The sequence below is a fragment of the Vipera ursinii genome (assembly GCF_947247035.1).
Source record: "Vipera ursinii genome assembly, chromosome: 2".
Classification (NCBI taxonomy): Eukaryota; Metazoa; Chordata; class Lepidosauria; order Squamata; family Viperidae; genus Vipera; species Vipera ursinii.
In genome coordinates, this window is record NC_139513.1 from 284,299,204 (window position 1) to 284,320,047 (window position 20,844).

A 20,844-nucleotide genomic window follows, 5' to 3' on the forward strand; every position below is an offset into this window, starting at 1 on the left:
TTACTGGAAGAAAAAGTGTTTTCCTGTCACAAATACACACAGACTGAAAACAACGAAATAAAGATCTGCTATTACAAATGAAATCCAGCAAGAAAAGGATATCTGAAAATTATGCCATGATTCTGGATAGAGCAACATCCAGAAACAGAGGCCGAGATCAGCGCTGACTTACAATACAGAATAGAGAATTCATTCACAGAAGCAGAATTGGAAGAACTGCAAAAGTCTATCCAGGGGTGAAGAAACCGCAGCCTTGCCAGGAGTAGCTCAGACGGCAGAGGCAAATCAGGGGTAGAGGACGGCAGCATCTCCACCGAGTAGTTTTTGTTCCAAGACTGGGCACCACTCTCTACCTTCTCCTCGGAAAAGGGTAAAACCCCCTACAAAACGAGAGGGGCCGAAACGAAGAAGAACTGAGCATCTAAGCCAAGGGTGTCAAACTCAATTTCATTGAGGGCCGCATCAGCATTGCGGTTGCGCTCAGGGGGCCGGGTGGGTATGGCCAGGGTGGGCGTGGCCTACTGGGTGGGCGTGGCTAGAGTGCGTATGGCCTACTGGGTGGGCGTGGCCAGCTCTACATCGTTCGCATCAAGGGTGCCTATGGGGGCCTGGGCAGGAGTGGGACAGATCTGAGGGTCTCTGGCGGAAGGAGGGTCTCTGGGCCAGGGACAAGGCAGTGGGGGCCGTTCCCTCATTGTTTCCAGGATGGCTTCGCGGGCTGCATGAAACCACTTCGCGGGCCGGATCCGGGCCCCGGGCCTTGTGTTTGACATGTCTGATCTAAGCGCTGAAGCTAGGACACCACGAAGGCTTCCTAAATGCTGGAGAGACCAGCCTGGTCCATAAAAAAGACTAAACGAAGAATTGAAAAGAGGCATGGCAAGAGCATTACAGGGCTCGTACATTAAAGACAACAGCAACCCAAGCAGATAATAGCGAGACTTGACAATAACTAAAAGCAGAGGAATTGAAGAAAGAGACTGCGGGCCTAAATGCTGAACAAGATCAAATCTTAAGGGCAAATGCATGCAAAGCCAGAACTGAGAAGACAGCAGCAGACAGCAAGTGCTGCCTGTGCAAAGAAGCTGAACGAGCAGTGGATCACCCAGTTAGCTGCTGCCAGAAGATCACCCAGACTGACTACAAGCAACAGCATGACCAAACAGCAACAATGGTACATGGGAAGATCTGCAAGAAATACTATTTGCCTGCAAGCAAAAACTGGTGGGACCATAAAATTGTTCTGTACCAGCCTGCTACCGGCCCTGCAGAAAAGGCAGGGACAACCCCTTTTACAAGAAGGCAAGAGGCTGGAATTACGCCTGCCAAATTTATTACCACAAAAACAAACGGAACAAGACAAACCAAGAAACAGGAGCTTTAAGAAACATGAACTATCCAAGCGGTTGCCTTCAGCAAACCAGCCCTCCCACACATTCCCCTTATATAGAGTTCAGGGCGTGGCTTCTCTCTGCCTCCTTCCGAGGAGCCCCATTGCCTTCCTCTGTTTACTCCTAATTGACTGCCTCCTGCGTCGGGCGTCCTTGAACAGGGCCAGCTGTGGGTCATCTTCATCCACACTGTCAGGCTCACACAGCTGGGTCTCCGTGGTGACCAAGTGGGAGGGGCCTGGATGAGGGCTCTCATCAGCGAGATCTCCAACCCCCTCAGCAAGGTCTTCAATACCCCCCTCCTCCTCTGAGTCGTCCGACCCAACTGCCGAACCCACAGGCTGACCCTGAATCACAACAAAAATAGAGAATGTCATAGAAAATGAAGAAGCTAAATTGCCCTGGGATTTTAGAATTCAGACATACAACAGCCTAGATTTAACAATTGTCAATAAGACAAAAAAGTTTGGGTAGTGGACGTGGCTGTATCTGGATACAGCAGAAGGGAAGAGAAAGAACTGAAGAAGATCACAAAACACAAAGGCCTGCAAACAGAAACAGAACGAGTGTGGCAGAAGCAAGCAAAGGTAGCACCAACATTAACAGCGGTGCCTTGGGTGCAATCCCCAAACATCTGGAGCATCACTTGAACACCATCAACACCGACAAGTTCACATCAGTCAATTGCAAAAGGCAATTTTACTGGGAAACAGACTACATTCTGCAATGATACCGTTAACATCATGGAAGGACGTCTGCCTCTCCCAGGTCTTTGGGAAAGACTCGATAGGTGGACAAAAATGCCAAATGCGGTCTGAACATCTGACTAAATACATGACCAGCCATAATAACAATATCATGCTCACGGTTGCTCTAGACCAGGGGTGTCAAACTGCCATTCTGTGGGCCGGTTGCATCATACAGAGGCTGCCCCCACCCCAGCTCTGGCATTTCAAAAAAAGTCGTGATACTTCACGACAGGTCATGTGACGTGGACAGTTTGACCCCCGTGATCTAGATCAGACATGTCAAACACAAGGCCCGGGGGCCGGATCCGGCCCGCGAAGTGGTTTCATGCGGCCTGCGAAGCCATCCTGGAAACAGTGAGGGAATGGCCCCCGCTGCCTTGGCCCTGGCCCAGAGACCCCCAGATCTGTCCCACTCCTGCCCAAGCCCCCATAGGCACCCTTGATGCAAACGATGTAGAGCTGGCCACGCCCACCCAGTAGGCCATACGCACTCTAGCCACGCCCACCCAGTAGGCCACGCCCACCCAGTAGGCCACGCCCACCCGGCCCCCTGAGGGCAACTGCAATGCTGATGCGGCCCTCAATGAAATTGAGTTTGACACCCCTGATCTAGATGATCTGTTCTTCACTGTATCCTAAATATTTATAATTTATCGAGAATTGGGGCACCTTAATCTCTTTGCCTGAGAAGGGGTGGCCGGGAGAATATTTCTGAACATGATTTGCAGCATCAGATCACTAAGCTGCGTTTGTCAATGCATAAACTGGGGGCTTCCATTGGTCTTCAGCAGGTAGATGAGGCTTCCAATGGTCGTGCTCCTTATCTAGCTACTCTTCGGAAGTGAAGAAACTTTTCGGATGAGAAGTGAAACGTTTTCAAAGAAAAACCAAGAAAGTCCCGTTGCCTTTTGGAAAAGCACTGAGAATCTCCCCACAAATGTATTCTAATCCTGTTTTCTGCAGGTTTGTCTGTTACCCCCAATGTCTGGCAGACTTTTTCCTTTTCGATCCTGTGGTGGTGACTGCTGTCATGCTGGGCCGTGTTCAGCTATGCGGCCGATTCCCTTGTGGTTGATCATGTCTGAAATGGTATAGGTTCTCCTGCTCGAGCAGGGGGCTGGACTAGAAGACCTCCAAGGTCCCTTCCAGCTGTATTCTATTCTATGGGCTGAAAGGACGGAGCCCACCTGCCACAGAAGGCTTTTCCAGAGAAGGAGTGGGCTTGCCTTGGAGCACAAAGGGCTGTCCTTTCCTGCACCTGGTCTGTGCAGAATGTGCCAGGAGCTAGTTGCTTTCCCTAGACGCTGAGCCTGGCCCTCCGTCTCCCTCCCTCCCTCCTGCTCTTTTGTTATTGGGGGGGGGGCGCGGAAATGAGTGCCTAGAGCTATTTCTGCCCTTCCACCCAACAGCCATGCCTGCCCAATGGCTGAAATTGATCCCTCTCTAAGGGGCTGACCTCCAGAGCGGCTGACCTCGCGGCGTGGCCCGTTCCTTGAGGCAGCCATGGGAAGGGACATGGAGTCAGGCATGCCTCAAGATGCAGCTCCCATCCACCCTGACGGAGCTGAAGCTCCAGCCCAAGGACGTGGAGAAGACAGAGCTTTTCCTGGAGGGGCAGCCATGCGCTCTTGCAAGAAGGATAAGACCACCTGAAGGCAGCCCCCCCCCGCCTTACAAGCCTGGCCAAGAAAGAGACTCCAGGCAGCTGCCCCACAAGGCTGGCAGGCCAGCTGCCCCTATCAAGCGGTCACTCCAGCCAACCAGGGAGACCACAAATCACCAGGCAGATGCTAGGGGCCGAGGGGGACCCTCGGAGGATAGGGCTGGGCCAAGGCACCTAGCACACCTTTCTGTCCTGGAATTTCACGTTCCCCTCAGTGATACGTTGATGGAGAAACAGCATAATTCTGATTGAAGGGCAAAAACAACGGGTTCCTTTTTTTGGGGGGGGGGAGACCACAATTGAGGGAGCTGATGGTCCTCAGAGGCTGGTCTCTTTCTGGTTCTTCCCCAGCCCCAAGCAAGGCCTTATGGGTGGCGCTCCAGAGGATCCTGTTCTGGCAGAGGAAGCAGACTAAGCAGCTTGGGGAATGGACAAGGGACCTTTTTGTAATTCATCTGCCCAACAGACAGGGGTGGGGTGGGGTGGGGGATGCCAAAAGCACGTCTACAGCAGGACAGCAAGGGACAGCACAGCCCCTTTCCTCTGGTGGTGCAATCCCCCCCCCACAAACAGAGCTCTGAGGTTGCATTTAGCCTACAGGTGCTAAATAAAAAGGGGTGTGTGGGGGGGGACAACATGGGCAGAAGAGAGTTGCAGGACCTCCACAGTCATCCAGTTCGGCTCCAGCTCCGAGCAGGAATTCGTTAAGCCACCCAGACTGAGACCCATCAGCCCATCTGGACCCCTCCAGCAAGGGGGAGGTGCTCTAGGTAGACTTGCCAACGGCTTCCCAAGCAGAAATTCCTCTTAAAATTCCCTCTGAATCTCCTTCAGCTTCAAACCTGGAAGGTCCTTGTGCTGCTCTTGATTGAGGCAGAGGTCAGTTCTATGCCTGCTAGCCTGGGGCAGCCTTTAAGAGGTTCCTCGCTGGTCGTTGGGCTTCTTGCTCAAGTCAACCTGCCAAGGTGCTTCAACTCTACCAGTCTCTTGTCATGCTGGTCGCTCTCCTCTACTCCAGCTTCTCCCTGTCCCCACAAACTCCAAGCGCAACAGATGCAGCTTAGAGGCCCATGGGTCCAGATGCCCTAGTTCTGCTCGTTTACCCCAAGGCCGCCCTGGTCCTTTCAGCTCCTGTTTCCATGCTGGTGATCCACTCGCTGGCCTAAACCCTTCCCCCTTTGCAGCTCCCAAGCAAAGGCTTCCAGCCGGTGCATCTGACATTTTCTCCCCAGATGGAGGAGCTGAACCTTCCCCCATGGAGATTCTCAATCATCCAGTTGTCCAATTGGTTATCCCAAAGGTGCTTTCCCCCCCCCCAAAAGGTAACTGGAGTTTCTTGGCTTGTCCTTTGAAAACATTTTGCTTCTCGTACAAGAAGCTTCTTCAACTCGAGAACTTCCAAGAGCTAAAGAAGCTTCTTGGATGAGAACCGAAACGTTTCCAAAGGGGAAAAAAAACCAAGAAAGTCCTTTGGGTTAATTTTGTCACCACTAAGCATCATCCTGTTGGACGTATCCCGGTGGTCAAGCCTGCTATGGTCACTTGGGAGAGGCCTCCCTTCTTGGACCTTGCCACCAAGCTTCCTGGAGGCCTCTGGCTGAGGCTGGCCCTCGGTCTAAGGCAGCGAGGCGGTCTTCTTCCACTGCAACGCAAGGGACCCCCAGGATGCCGAGGACCCTGAGACTCACCCCCTGCAGCCACCGGTTCAGGGAAGGCTGTGCCAGAGACCGCCCAAGGGAGCGTTGCCATGGCAGCCCTTCTCAACAGGCTGCAACGCTGATGTTTGCTGGAAATTCTCGCACACCCTTTCCACACAGCTCCTGAGGACCGAGTGCCTTTTAAGGAAAGCCGCCTGGAAGACATGCTTGGTCCTTCCTGCCTCCCAGTTCACGCTCGTGTGGCCACCATTCCCACAAGCTGTGGAGGCCGAACGTGGAGGCCTTTCCATCCTGTGGCCCCCTTCCCGAAGCCGCTCGTTTCCCAAAGCAAGACCCCAGAATGAGCAGACGGCCCTCATAGGCAGTTTCTTCCAAGGCTGACAAAATCAGCCCGCCTACCCTGAGAGAGAGAGAGACTCAGGAACTGAGAATTCTCACCTGGGAAAATAATTAAAAGGCGCGTTTTTCTACTCAAGGAAGAGAGAATTCTGCTTTATGGGAACACGGGCTCAAGTCAAAATATTTACAGCGGAAGGTGACTTAAATCTTGATTGCAGGAAGACTTGGAAGTGCAAGGAATGCAAATGAGGAAACGCGGAGAGGCAGGGGGAGGAGGAGGAGAAGAAGAAGCCACGGAAGGGAGCCCAGCTGGCACAGCCACCCATTGCCCAGAATTTCTCCAGCACCGAAGGGAGCCCAGCAAAACCAAACCAACCTGAGCCTGTCCTGGTGTCTCTTCAATCTTCCCCCAGCTGACCCCAGCCGGCTGTAGGGGCCGGCCTGGCTGGGGACCATGGGAGCTGTGGTTCCCCAGGTAAGTGAGAACAGGGTAGCAGGGGCAAAACAGGTGGTCACAGGAAGGGTGAGTGATCACAGGAAGGGCATCCAACTTGACGCCCAAATGCTGAGCTCATGCCACAGGCTTCAGCCGGTGCCCACTGGCTTACTGACCTCCTGGCTCTGCGCCACCCAAGCAGCCTCAAGCTAAACAAGTCGACTTGAGTGTCCACCACACCCAGAATGCACGCCAGTGATACACCGGTGACTGAACTGACCTATTTCCTGGATTCAAGACAAAATCCTCAACTGCTGTATGAAGAATGACGGTGGGTTCTCATAATGTGCTAAACAACCCACACCCCACATCCCCGATTAATCCTAGCTAAACTTAGCACGCTGCGCAGAGATGGTTAAGCATGTTGTACGAACACAGCCTGCCAAAGTCCGGGATCAAACTCTTCGGATCCGTCTAAGTGACTCTCAGTGTCTCAGCAGACAAAGCAATCTGCCCTGGGGAAGGCCAACAGGGCTGGGACGCCAAAGGGCACCAGTTCTCCTGAGACACCCCCCCCCTCTTCTCCAGCAGCTCCTGACCCCCACCCCACCCCCTTGAAGGGCTCCTTGTTTCAACAGGCTGCTCAGAAATGGGCACCAATGCCTCATTTTAAAAGCCAATGGCTAGCTTCGGGTGTCCCCTGCGCAGAACAGCCGGCCAGGCTGCTGGGGGGACTCAGCTGCACACTCCAAACACACACCAAAGTTTGCCTTGCGCTGAGTCTCAGGCCGAGCGCTGGGGGACAGAGGAAGAGAGCCACCCGCTCTCTGAGGGATGCTGGGCTGGTCTTTATCAGCAGCCCGGGGGATCCTAACAGCAACACCCGCTGCCATGGGCAGGCACAGCCCCTCCTCTTAAAGAAGCGCTGGCCTCTTTGAGGGACACCAGAGCCTCGGCCTCCTCTCCATGCCCTGCTTGCTCACTCAACTCCAGCAGAGATGTCCCTGAGACCACCCCCCCCTCACCCCAGAGATCCCCTGCTTGAGGCACAAGGGGGAGAACGGCCCGTGACCCCTTTTGGGACAGCTCCAGCACCAACAAAGGGCTTTCAAGCTCCCTCCGGCAGGACTGAATCCCCAAAGGACGGGCTGGAAATATCTGCATTTCCATTTCGCAGTTTCAGAGCCCCTGCATTTAATTTCTGGAAGTTGTTCTTGGGGGGGAAATGGTTGAACTGACTCCTGAACAGCAAGCCCTTAAAAATGCTCATTTGAAACCAGAACACGTGAACGTAAATAGCTAGGAATAAAACAAACCAAGACAAGTGAAACGAACAAAGCAAAAGTAAACACTCTCCACCGTGAACCTTTCAGACGCTCAGCTGGGAAAAGACAGACATGGATCCGGGTGGATGCCCGAGGGAGCAGCTCCTCCTTGGAGACACAGATGGGGAGGGGGCTTCTCCGGTGATAGGGTGGCGCTCCGGCAGTCGCCCCAAACATCGTCTCCCCACCCTGGAGACCTCCCCGCGGCTCCTGCAGAACTCTGACCTGCCGGAGATCCGTCCCCCTCCCTGCCTGGACTCACCTTCACAGCTGATGCATGAAAACCCCCAAGAAAATTCAGGCAATCAAAGAGAAAGAAGAGGCTCCTTTGCCGGCCACACAGACGATGCACAACCTGAGCCATTTGGTGCTGGGACTCCTTTGCATTCCCAGGCTGCCAAAAGTGCTACATTTGGGGGGGGAGCAGCTGCCCCCCAGTCCCAGGCAAGCCCAGGAGAGCCCCTCCCCCTGGTCTCCCTCTATCTCTATCTCTCCAGGGTCCTTCAAAGGAACAGACTCGGCCGGTGGTCCAAGACCCAGGATGCTCACAGAGCACTGTTAACTTCAGGCTGTCTTCGGTGCCGGACTTCGGAAGGAGGAGGAGGAAGCAACTGCCGTGCTCAGGTGCTGCTGCCTCGCCTCGCTGGCTGCCCAAAGCAGCTCCACCCTCCCCCGCCTGCCCACTCACCCACCCGCCCAGGAACAAATTAATCCCTCCGTCTTATTAGCTGTTGCATGGCAAGAACGGCGGAGCCAGAGCGCAGGCAGCTCCTCCGGAAAAAAGGGGGCCGGTGGGCTGGCAGAGCAGGAGGCAGCGGGAGCTGGTGGAGCAGCGCCCCCTCTGGCCGGACTCTTCGGCACTTGATCTCCACACTCTGAGGAGGGGGCTGGGGCCGATTGCTATTGCATAATTGGGGGAAAGGGGAGATCTGCTTTTCCACCCAGATTCTTCCGGCATTAGTAGAGGAATTTGTGTCTCCTCGGCTAGAGGACAGTCAGAGGTCGGCTGACTCTGCTCGGGTTCAGCCCACTGGACCGAATGCCCCAGAGCCCCCTTCCCCATCGTAGCACGGAAGGAGGCTGCCCCAGCCGGGGTTCTCCTGTGGTCCTGGGCTCTTTCTTCCAAAGGGACCAAGTCTGTCCTTCCCCACCCGTTGCCATTTCCGATTATCTGAAGTCCTGGGATGGACTCTGCCTGTCACCTTGGTTGCGTCAGGCACCGTCATCCGGAAGCCACCTCCAGAGCTCCAGGGAGCCAAAAGATGAGTGGGGAAAAAGCTGGTCCACAACACGGCACTTCTTGACCCCTCCCCAATCCTCCACGCTGTGGGCTGGGCGGCTTCCGAGAGATTCTGCTGGGGCCTCCTCGGCTGTCCTGGCCTCCTCTGTGTCAAGGGCTTGGATGGTCTCTTCGTCGCTCCTTGCCAGCACTGCTTTTCCGGCCAAGAAAGCCACTTTCTGGGAAGCCAGCTTAGGGGCCCTCCAGATCCTCTCTGGTTGGCACCAGGGCTGCTGGGCATCATTGACAGTTACACAAGACCTGTCTTCCCTAAATGGGAAGGTGTAGGTGGGTGTTGGCGCTCAATGGCGCAGCGTGAATGCCCCCAATGCCCAAGGCGAGCAGAAACCAGGGGAACAAAAAAACCTTGTAGAGCTGCAAAGACAAACTCCCTCCCACCCCACCCCGGTCTGGCTGAGGTAGCAGCAACTGGCAAAGGAGGCTCATTCAGCCCGCGGGGCCAGAAACAATGGACAGCCCCATGGATGCTGTTGGAGCGGGCCTCCCTGGGAAAGCAGCCGTGGCTGAGAGGCTGAGAGCTCACAAAGGGATCAAACAGAAGGAAGCGAAGGGCAGGGCAGATCAGTCGGGAAAGCAATTTGGAACAAAACTGCCGGGAGGGACTGAGTTTCTCAGCCTGGGCTGTCTTAAGATGTGTGGACTTCAACTCCCAGAATTCCCCAGCCGGCAGGCCTGCAAGGGAACAAAAGAAAGCCGGAACTGGGCTGCCTGTGCGCTGCGTAGGATGAGGCCAGAGGAAACGTGCGGTGATTCAGCCAAGTGCTTTGTGGTGCTGCCTGCTAACCCTCTTCTCCCGCCTGTTCCAATCATGCCTTCATCGCCAGACCGAAGCCTCGTGGGAACGGGCTGATGACCGAGTGGGATACAAGGAGGGGGGGGGGTTTCCTGTGACAACCACCAGAGCCATTAAAAGGGGAGAAATGCTCTCTCGCTGGCTGGACCACATGCAGGATCCGGCTGGACCGGCTCTTTTGTGTCCTTGCAAACTCCGTGCTCTGTCCACAAGCTCCCGGATGGGCTGCAGGTGGCAGCTAGGAATGCAAGCAGGTCTTGAGGCCTCCTCCTCCTCCTCCTCCTCCTCCTCCTCCTCCTCCTCCTCCTCCTCCTCCTCCTCCTCTCTGGCCCTTGCAGGATGGACCGGAGGCCTTCTTTTGCTCCAAGAGAATGACAGACGTGTTTTGATTTCAGACTCTTCTTCCAGAGTAATCATCGCTCATTTTCTTCTCTACTAAATCCTCTGATCCTCCTGTTTTCTTTTCTCTTCAGAGTAGCTGCATTCATGGTGTGCAGCCCGATTTCCCCCCCGACACACACACACACACTCCATCCTGGGAGAAGGCTGGGACATGTCTCCGTTGCACGGGTGTCCCTTTGCTGCGGATCTGAGGGCTGGCTCCCTCCTTTGGGGCGCAACAAACGTGCTTTGGACAGCTCCCCAATCTGAACTCGCTCCTTTCTGGGCATCCAAAGTCCAGTTGGGACAATCCTGGTACCTAATATCTCCCCCAAATTAGTTGAATATTTATTTAGTTAGTTATGTAGATCTTAAGTAGATAACTCTGGGCGGTGACCATATGGGCAAACCGATACGAAACCAGAGCCTGCAATCCTGCAGCATTTAGCCCAACAAACACAGCCGTATCTCCATGGCCCTTTCATGCTTGCAGGGAAAGCCAGGTTTTAACCGCTTCCCGGATCTCAGAACATTTGTGAGAGGGAACCTGGAGTGTGCCCACAAGGCTACCAGATCTGGTGGGATGAGCAGGAATCCTTGGCTGTCCTGCAAGCAGCCAGCCCCCTATAGGCACGGAAGCCTTCAAAGGTGGTCATCGGCACCTGGAAGAACATCTGCCAGGACACCAGAAGCTTTTTTTTTTAGCAGGCTTTAATTCAGATGCAAGAGATTCCTAAGAAAGCTTCTTGTGCCGGGAGCAGCAATCTTATGCCACGGACAGGGAGGCCCACGCTGGATTCCCCACGGTCCATGAGTCACCTCCCTGTCAACTGAGAACCATGGTTTATGACTTAGCCTCGTGTGTGAACCTGGGCAGCACATCTTTGTCCACACACCCTGTTTGTAACAAGTCTTGGGCGAGCATGCTTTCTGGGTGCAGCCAGACCCGCCGCCAGGGCAGAGGCCTAAAGGGGACTTTCCCCCACATGCTTGTCAATCGCTTCGTGGGCAGGACAGAAGTCCGGCTTCTCCCACTTAGCTAATCCTTGGTGGACTCACACAACCAGCACCAACAAGGCAATGAACTGACAACCAAGTCAGCTAAAGGCCTGGCAGATGCAATCGCAGAACACACAGGACTCCGATTACCCTTGCTTGGTTTTTTTTGATGACAGGCAGGACAAATCCTAATAAGCAGGCATATACATAGAATGAAGGCTACTGCTAAGCTTGTAAGCCGCCCTGAGTCTTCGGAGAAGGGCGGGATATAAATGCAATTAAAATAAATAAATAAATAAAATAAATCCAATCTGCCAGGTTCATTGAATGGTGCAGTGTATTAGGGGCCCACCCCAGTGGGTCAGCCCACCTGAGCACAGAGGCTGTTCCCTGAATGCGCAGGGGCAACGGCAGGAGAGCAGCAGGAACGGAAGCGCCCCTTCCTATGATTGATCCCCACCCCAAACGAGGGTCTTCCCTTTCTGGCCCTCCGCCCCATAGTCACAGCTGGCCCACTTGAGCAGGAACGGTCTTCCTGGTAGGAAAATCCCCTCCAGAATACATCCTTCGATGATGGAATGGTGTGTGTGTGTGTGTGTGTGTGTGTGTGTATGTAACACCACAGGGCACAGTCATGCTAATTACCACTTTTCTACCTTGGTTACTGAATGAACCCAGATTGGGAGAACGCGTGATAAAACGTATGCTAGATAAGCACAATTGCACCTAAAACTCATTTTACACCATTTCAGCAGGCAAGAAAGGAAAGTTTGCGGCAACTGATCACTTTAAGCTAATTGCCCATCTTGGGAAACATTAAAAAACAAAATGCCAAACCAGGAATGATTAAAGGTATGGAAGAGCAGAAGGCCCGACTCTTCCTTTGGGGCCTGATCAGCAAAATGTTCGGTCCTGGACAGTCCCTACCCCAGCCTCTGATGGATGGGTGGGGGGGATGCCCGGCCGGTCTGGGGTCAGGAAATGGGGGAGACAAGGAAGGAACCTGGTGAAAGGGGACCCCCCCCTCCAATTCTGAGAGAATCAAACCAGGATAGAGACTGGCAGGAGGATGGAAAAAGGAGGTCAAAAAGCAGGCAGAGCCGCTGGGGCCTCGGAGAAGTTGGTCTGGAAGTGGAGAGATGGCGGGGACGTCCGGTGGATGAAGCAGCATCAAACGCCCCTCCCGAAACACATCAACACACACAAACACACACAGCCTTTCTTCCAAGCAAGAGCCCACCAGATGTTAGAAGTCACCGGAAATAGGAAACCGGGGGAGGAAAGAGGCCACTGGAAAGGAGGGCCCTCCAAAGGCTATCCAGTCCAATACAGCCAGAGTCACAACCAGGCGGCCACACAATTCCCACCGCAGCCCATTTTCTTCATTCGAGGCCTCTTTGCCAGCTCGACAGCCTTAGGAAGAAGGCGGTGGGGGTGGGGGGTGGGGGTGGGGTGTTCTCTCACTTCCCTCCCCCCCCCATCCTGGACCCACCCAACCACCACAGAGCGTTTCCTTCTGGCGTCGGGGAGATGCAACACGATTCCTCCTCCCGGTGGGCAGATTTAATTCGCGGGATGAGTTTGTAGAAAAAGCTAATCCCAAACCACGCAAAGCTCATTATGGGTGAGGGCCATCTAGGCGAGCAGGGCAGGCTGCCAGAAAATCCTTACCTGATTTCTGAGAAGAATAAAGAAAAGCTATAGTCACGTTGGCCTAAATATTAAAACACGGGGGAGGGGAGGGGGCTCCCTTACTTTCCCGGCAGCCTTTCCTGGATGCCGGAAGCTTTCTGCCCTCACTAGGGAGGCTTTTGCGCATCCTTTCATGTTGTGCCCTTATTTTTATTTTATTTTATTAAATAATTTTAAATAAAATAATGAAGACAGGAAGAGACAGAAAAATGCAGCCGCAGGGCGGCCGCTGCCTCGTCCTGAGATCTCAAGAGAGGCTCTTTTCTTGAGGGTAAATGGGAAAAGGCCTGGGGTGGGACTAGAAGTCCAATACGCACGGAGGAAGAAGCAAAGCCACTACAAAGCCCAGCAGTCACAATTGGGGTCTCTGTCATGCCCAGGTTTACCTCTCAGGTCAGAGGGAGGTGTCCGCTCAGCATCCCCGAATCAGCTTCGGCCTCACCCCCCTACGATGCCCCAACCCCTGAATCACCCTCTTCTCAGGGACACCAGCAGCCTCAAGAGGCCCTGGTTTAAGAGGCCCGAGACGCCCACAAAGTTCTATGCGCATCTCCCACCTCAAGGCAGGAATGCTTCTGCTTCCCCACAAAAGAGATTGAGGTGATCGACTCAAGCAAAACAATTCCTTTGCCCAAACTTGCGGGAGGGAAGCCCCCGAGCCCCTCGGCGGTCGTTGGCGCTTTAACTATAATCCTGTGTACATTATTTAAACCAGATTTTTTTCCCCCAAAGTCAGCGCTGACAAAACTCACCAGGTCTTGCTTTGAAAGCTTTTGTGTGTCACACAGTTTTCCAAAGAACTTGCATTTCCCAACCTAGGGAAGAAGCTCCTTCAGTGCAGCTTAAGAGGTGGCTGGCTTGTTTCAAGGGGCGGACAAAGGGTGGGGTGGGGTGCTCGGAGCAACAGAGGCCCGTTTTTGATTTGGGTGCCACAGAAGGACCCCACTGTTGCTTGTAGAGGGAACCTGGTCAACAGTCCGAAGCAGTTTTTCAGGAATCCCCCAGATTGACGTCTACACCAGGGGTGTCAAACTGTGGCCACTTTAAAGACTTCTGGACTTCCAGAATTCCCCAGCCAGCCTCCTCTACACAACATTGGAGCTTCTTCCGAAGCGGTGCCCAAAAAGCATGCACGTGTCTAGCGCAGGTCTGGACATCTGTCCAAACATCTGTCTGCGTACCTGGGATCCACTGGGATGCCCGGAAACACAGATTCCCCTCCGAGGTCTTGATCCTTCGGAAGAACCGAGTCTTCACACAGACTGGGCATCCCAGGGCTGAGGAAAGACCTTTGGCCTCAGCCGAAGTTGCTTCTTGGACCACCAAAAAAAGCCTTCAAAGAAAGACACCCACACCCCCCACACACCCCAACATGCAAAGAAATGGGAGGGAGGAAGAAAAGTGACTTTACCTCTTGAAACTGGAGCCGGACTTTGGTGATAGCTCGGATCCAACGGGCTCTTGCAGGAGCAAACAGGAGAGACTCATTTTCATCCAGGAGGCTGGCGAGAAACGAAGAACGCAAAGAATGAAGGAGAGATAACACGAAAGTGTGTATTTTCTGAGAAAACCGGCATCAAGAGGGATTCATACTTAACATTGCTGCATATTTACACTATCGGCACGGAAATTTTTATTTTTTTTTTATTTTTTATTTTTATTACATTTATATCCCGCCCTTCTCCGAAGACTCAGGGCGGCTTTACAAACTTAGCAGTAATGTAAGATAACATAAATGTATTGATAACATTGATCGGTCAAAGGGACAAAGATGCCGCCGATTCCAGGCTCCACCCAACGGTGGGTTTTCAACTGTAAACGCCCCAAGACAAGAGGAGGGCTGCGTTGGGCATCAGCCTTCATGAGACGGCTAGCAGAGGCCCTCCTGCCAAGCGCTTGGCCTGGGTGGGCCGAGGGCAACAGGCTTCCTGTTCTGTACCAGCCTACTACTGGCCCTGCAGATAAGGCAGGGACAACCCCTTTACAAAAAGGCAAGAGGCTGGAACTAAGCCTGCCAAATTTATGGATACAAAAGCAAACAAGACACGAACCATGAAACAGGAGCTGTTCAAGCGGTTGCCTTCAGCAAACCAGCCCTCCCACACATTCCCCTTTTATACAGTTCAGGGCGTGGCTTCTCTCTGCCTCCTTCCGAGGTGCCCCATTGCCTTCCTCTGTTTACTCCTGATTGACTGCCTCCTGCATCGGGCGTCCTTGAACAGGGCCAGCTGTGGGTCATCTTCATCCACGCTCTCAGGCTCATACAGCTGGTTCTGCGTAGTGACCAGATTGGAGGGGCCTGGCTGAGGGCTCTGCGAAGCCTCAGGGCTGTTCTCTGCAGGCTCTCCAACACCCCCCTCCTCCTCCTCTGAATCGTCCGACCCAACTGCCGAACCCACAGGCTGACCCTGAATCACAACACTTCCCACCAGGACAACCCCAAGGCAGAAGCCCTTCCCTCCACGACCCCCTTCTCAGCAAAAGAGCAAGGCACCGCTCCTTCAATCAGCATTTTAACGGGACATGCTTTATAGCCATTTTCTCTACCGTGGCTCCTGCTCTCCGGAACATCTGGCTCAGATGGATTCCTACCCTCCAACCTTTTCCTAAGAGCCCGAAGACCAGATGGCTTGGGGTACCAATGGGGGCGTTTCACACTGGAGGTGGTTGACTAATTCAAATCTAATCCCACCTCCCACCCCACCCACCCCCATCCAACTCCCTCCTTTTCCCCCATCTTGTGTTCATGATTTTGTCTGCGGTGTTATTTTGTAGTTGATGGCTTTAATGTTGTTTAGTGTTTTTTAACGTTTTGTAAACTATCCAGAGTTGTTGAATACCAGATGGGTGGCTATAATATCACAGGGGAGTGAGATACGGGGGTGGGCCTCACACAGTGGGCCCAAACGAAGAGGATGAAGATCACTTACTGGTTGTTTCTCTGGAGGAAACATTTCAGCACGAACCTTGAGTGGGAGAAACCAGGGTTGGCAATGGGGCACCAGAAAGGATCACAGAATACAGAATAACAGAGTTGGAAAGGACCTTGTAGGTCACCTAGTCCAACCCCCCTGCTCAAGCAGGAGACCCTATACCATTTCTGACAAGCGGCTGTCCGGTCTCTTTTTGAAAGCCTCCAGTGATGGAGGACCCATAATTTCTGGTGGCAAGCTGTTCCACTGGTTAATTGTCTCACTGTTAGGAAGTTTCTCCTTAGTTCCAGGTTGCTTCTCTCTCCTTGATTGGCTTCCATCCGTTGTTTCGTGTCTTGCCTTCTGGTGCTTTGGAAAATAGGTTGTCCCCCTCCTCTCTGTGACAGCCCCTCAGATATTGGAACACTGCTATCCTGTCACCCTGGTCCTTCTCTTCACTGGACTAGCCATGCCCAGTTCTTGCAACCATTCTTCATTGGTTTCATCCCTACAGACCCCTCATCACCTTTGCTGCTCTTCTCTGCACTCGTTTTTACATTGTGGCGACCAAAAGCGGGAGGCAATATTCCAAGTAAATTTTTTTTAATTCCATTTATATCCCACCCTTCTCCGAAGACTCCAGGCAGCTTACAAGCTTAGCAGTAGCCTTCATTCTATGTATATGCCTGCTTATTAGGGCTTTCACACACACACCAAGCGGCATTATTACAAAGTCAGCTCATTGCCCCCAACAATCTGGGTCCTCATATTACCTACCTCGGAAGGATGGAAGGCTGAGTCAACCTTGAGCCTGGTGGGATGCGAACCTGCACTAATGACCTTGTCAAGGCTTTATAGAGCGGTGCTAGGACCTCACGTGATCCTGAGCCAATCTCTCCGTTAATGCAACTTTGGATCTGGTAGATCCCACCTCAAAACAAGAGCCAGCAGTGGGAGGGTGCTGCTGAAGAGGAAAAAAGCTCCCTCGGGCTGCATTGAGAGAAGCAGAGAAGGCAACTCTTCCGCTCTGCCCCGAGGGTGGAGGGTCTTCAACCCCAGGGCTCTGCAGGAAGACAATTCAGCCTACAAAAGAGCAGCCGAGGCAAGAAGAACAGCTGCCTTTGAAGATCTGAAGTGCTGTCAGATAGACAGAAGAGGGAGCAGAATTCTTCTCCTTTATCCCAAGGACAAGGTGGACAGTTCTCCGTTGCTGGAAGTCCTCAGAGAGAGAGAGAGAGACCGGACGGTCATCTGTCAGATAATCTAAGATTCGGCTCTGACGTCCATTGCTGCCCTTTTAACTGAAGCCAGGGACAAATGACCTCCCTGGCCAGCCAATGAGATTCCTAGGAAGAGGAAGAGCCCCTCAGATGGGGGTGGGAAACCCAAAGGACTTATTGTGTTTTCAAGCTGCCTCTCTCACCTAAGGCCACGCTGGCTTTGCAATCAGATTACTATTGTCGAGGCTGCAAACATTGACATGTTTTTTGCACTGACAATATACGAGGCAGCCTTTTGTTTAAAAGAGGCAGCCTTTTGTTTAAAACGCTTGGCTTTGAATCCCAGAAGGGAGGGAAATGTCAAACGGCTATTATGAGAAGGTAAGAAATAGCCAGGCGCAGAAAGGGAAGTGAAACTTCATATGTGAAACTAATTGGGCAATGTGATTAATGACGTGTAAACAAGGGTGGGAACTGTGTGTGTTACGATGGGTTTGGGGGGAGGAGATTTCAGATTCTGGCATCCATCCATGAGTGCTGATGCTGTGTTTCATTATTAAGACTTTTCACATAAAAAATGCCCGAATTTTGTTTGAACTGACTCATTAATCGGAACCATGACAACCATGCTATATTGAAAACTAGAACCAAAGAGAAGGGGGGGCACAAGGATGAGATCAACTTTTGTCAACTGCTTACAGTGGTGAGTACCCCCCCACCCCACCCAGCCCCGGTTGGGGCTCCAAGCCAACCAGCAAAACCAGGTTTTGATCTCACTTCTGGCGGCAGAGTGTTCTCCGAGGCCAGGACCACAGCAGAAAAGGTCCTTTTCATGGACACACACACACCCAGCCAAAATTCCTTGGCTCATGGAGTCCAAAGCAGGCCCCTTCCCCTGGATCGAGTGGGGCAGGCTGATCCCATGGAGCAAGACAGCTCCTCGGATACCCTGGACCCAGGGCACACAGCACGCAGAATTTCCTACCTCTTTGGGGGTTCCGGAGCAGCTTTGGGGGTGTCCTCTCCCTCTCCTGGGGGCTGAGAGAGCCCACATTCTTTGGCCTCCTCTTCTTCTCCTTCCTGGCTTGCTTCCTGGGACTTGGCCGGCTCGCTCAGGGGCTCCTGGACGTTCCGCAGGGTCAGAGTTACAGACCCCGCTTCTGGGAGTTCTTCCTCCTGCTCCGAGCCGGGGGGGCTGCCCTGCTCCTGCTCGCTCAGCTGAGAACTGCCCGGGCTGACGTTGCCGGAGGAGCCAAACTTGCTGCTGCTGGCAGGACTGGTGGGGGAAGAGAGAGAGAGAGAGAGAGGAAGCAGGTGAGTGTGCAGAATTGGCAAAGCCCAAAGAGTGGGCAGCCAAGGAACGGAGCAGCAGCTGGGGGAGGGCGAGCAGGGCTGGCTACCAAACACATCTGTCCGCATTCCCCATCCGGTGGTGGAGAGTCTGCAGGGCTTCCCAATTCCTGGACATCTGCTGAAACGTTTTGAGCTTCTCCCTCTGATCTGCCGCCCAGAAATGGGGGTCTCCCATCTCCCCCACCCGGGCAGTCCAGGCCCACTTCCCCTATGCTGAATTGCTGACTCAGCAGGAAGATTCCACATCCCCACCCCAAGTCTTTCTGCTTCCCTGCAGACCAGGTCAGCCCAGGGGGCTCCTGAGCAGATTCCCGGGGCTTACTTCATCCCCAACCAGAAGAAGAGACCGCCAGATCCAGGGTAACAACGCGCCCGGGGGGGGGGGAATGTGCATAATGGTGTTTGGAGTTGGCTAGTCAGAACGTCTACCAATCGGGATTCTTTCCAGCCTGGCGGTCTGGAAAAGACACGGCTGCAGCTAGCAAGGTGGAGGGAAGTGGAGAAGGGGAAAGAGAGCAGGCGAGGGGGCTGCGCAGGATCCAAGCACGGCGGGCCTGACCTTGAGAGATCCACAGAATTCATCCGCACAGCTATGGGAGGCAAGGAGCTGCTTGTGGGCAGGCAGAGCAGAAGCCGGATGCCCAGCCCAGCAGCGCCAGCAGCTCTGGATGGGCCCAGAAGTGATGAGCTCACACCCCTGAACCCCTCTGGGAAGACCAGAGAACCCCTGGGATGCCCAGCCCGATCCCCTTGGCCCCTCCATAACAAGGCCTCGCAGAGCTACTGCTCAGCCACGCTGGCCTCTCCCAACTGGACACAGCTGGGCAGCCATGAGGAAAAGCAGCATGGATGGCAGCTGGGATAGTGGGGGCGGGGTGCCCCAAGACAGCATTTGCAGCTCCCGATCCACCTGTGAGTATTTTACATCCCCTAATTCAGCCCTCTGCAGACGGGCAGAGCTGTCTTTCCACAGCAGGAGTTTCAAAGGGCCTCTTCCGGCGAGTGGGAGCTGTGGGCTGTTCTCAGAAACCCCCTCCCCACTCTCAGGTCTGCGAGGACTAAATGAAACAAAGTCCAGGTTCAAAGCTGTTCACCGACACACAAAGGGGGAGCACCCAAAGCGAAGGAAAGGGAGGGAGGGGGCCGGGAGGGGGACAAGCCGAGGCTAGAGGTCACCCCTCACCTCCCCCTCAGGGATGGCCACGGGCAGCAGCACGGGGCCAGAGGGAGGGGTCAGAGGCCTCTGACTGTGGCTCTTGGCTCATAAATGGACCGGCTGCCTCCATTTATTGGCTGCATTTGCTACTGGCCTGTGCTCCGGGGGGTGTCGTGGGCTGCTCTCCTCCACCAGCCGTGGCCCAGCTTGTGGGCAAGCAACGACGCTGCCCTTCTGCTCTGCTGGACTAGGAAGAGAGGCCGTGTCTTCTGCTTCTTTTTCCAAGGTCGGGGCAGGAGGGCTGTGGGGAATGGCCCTCAGGTCGTCTTCCTGCTCTTTACCTGCAACTTCCAGGCCTTGGCCAGGTTCAACCTCGGCAGGAAGAGTTCTGGCCTCTTGGAACTTCTCGCCTGAACTGTCCATCTCCACGGATGGAAGGCTGCAGCCGGGGACTAGATCCCCCAAGTGGTCTGCGCTCTCCTTGGGGAGAGCCTGCTCGGCTCTGCATGAGGGCCGGGGTGGGCCACTTGTCGACGGGGCTTCTGGCTTGGAGGAAGGTTTCAGTGGCGCCTCCGATGCCTTCTTGCCCTCCTTTTCCTTTGGGCCTTTCTGCCAAGGAAGGGAGAAGTCCAGCTTCCTCCCAAACACCGTCTCTTGGATGCTGCCGGCTTTCTCCACCTTCTCCTCACTTCCTCCACCAAACAGAACGGAAGACACACTGCTCAAGCTGGAGCCGAGACCGGGCTCAGCACCGGTCTTGCTCGCTGAAGGGGGGGAGAAGAAGGAGCCCATCGGTTTGATGCTGCTGGTTGAAGACCCAAAGCCGAACTTGGGCCATGCGGGGCGACTTAACATCTCAAATACAGATGTGGTGCTGCTGACCTCTGCAGCAGGGGAACCGGCAGGCCCATTATCATACGTGGTGCTTCTCAGGGCCTCAGCTTCCAAAGGCCCCTCACTCGGGGGTGGAATCTCCTCCTCTTCCTCACCTGGGTCAGATTTCGTGCCGTGGATAGCGTCCGCACCCTCGTGGTGCAAATCAGGGGTCTCATTCAGAACCGTTCCGGGTTCCGCTCCTAAGCTCTCACGTCCCTTTGGTGGACCACTATCACCCTGCGCTTGTGCCTTTGTGGCTGCGTGTTCAGACATAGCGACGGTATCCAAGCCTGACTCGCTCATGTTGTCATCCGTCTTGGCGTCCAGCCCAGGCGTGTTTTCCCAACCTTCCTGGCCAATAGGAAGGTTGCCAGTTTGGGATTCTAGATTCAGTTGCTTTTGAGTAGGAAGGTCAGCCTCCTCTTCCAGCATCGCAGCTGATTCTGCCGCAACCACCTTGTTGAGACCTCGACTGGACCTATCAGCATCCCTCATTTCCTCAGAGATTAGGAAGTCCCCTTGCCCTGCTTCAGAGCCTCGGCTCTCCTCTGAGTTCAAGATATCCAGGGCCTTTGGCACAGGCTCTTGGCAACTGTCCGGC

The 20,844-nt window shown here is 54.0% G+C and overlaps 1 protein-coding gene across 4 annotated transcripts in view; it reads right to left on the reverse strand.

Moving 5' to 3' along the window:
- Positions 1 to 20,844, reverse strand: part of UNC13B (unc-13 homolog B) — a 163,082-nt gene that overhangs the window by 75,109 nt on the left and 67,129 nt on the right. For 2 of the 4 annotated variants that reach the window (XM_083356830.1, XM_083356829.1), the window contains 2 exons: positions 17,844 to 18,134; positions 14,138 to 14,228 (listed from right to left, as the gene is read on the reverse strand). In XM_083356830.1, the coding sequence (XP_083212956.1) occupies positions 14,138 to 14,228; positions 17,844 to 18,134 (382 nt within the window). Of the gene's footprint in view, positions 1 to 7,823; positions 7,941 to 14,137; positions 14,229 to 17,843; positions 18,135 to 19,521; positions 19,806 to 20,844 lie in introns of those variants that run through there. The other 2 variants (XM_083356831.1, XM_083356832.1) reach the window with 2 other exon arrangements.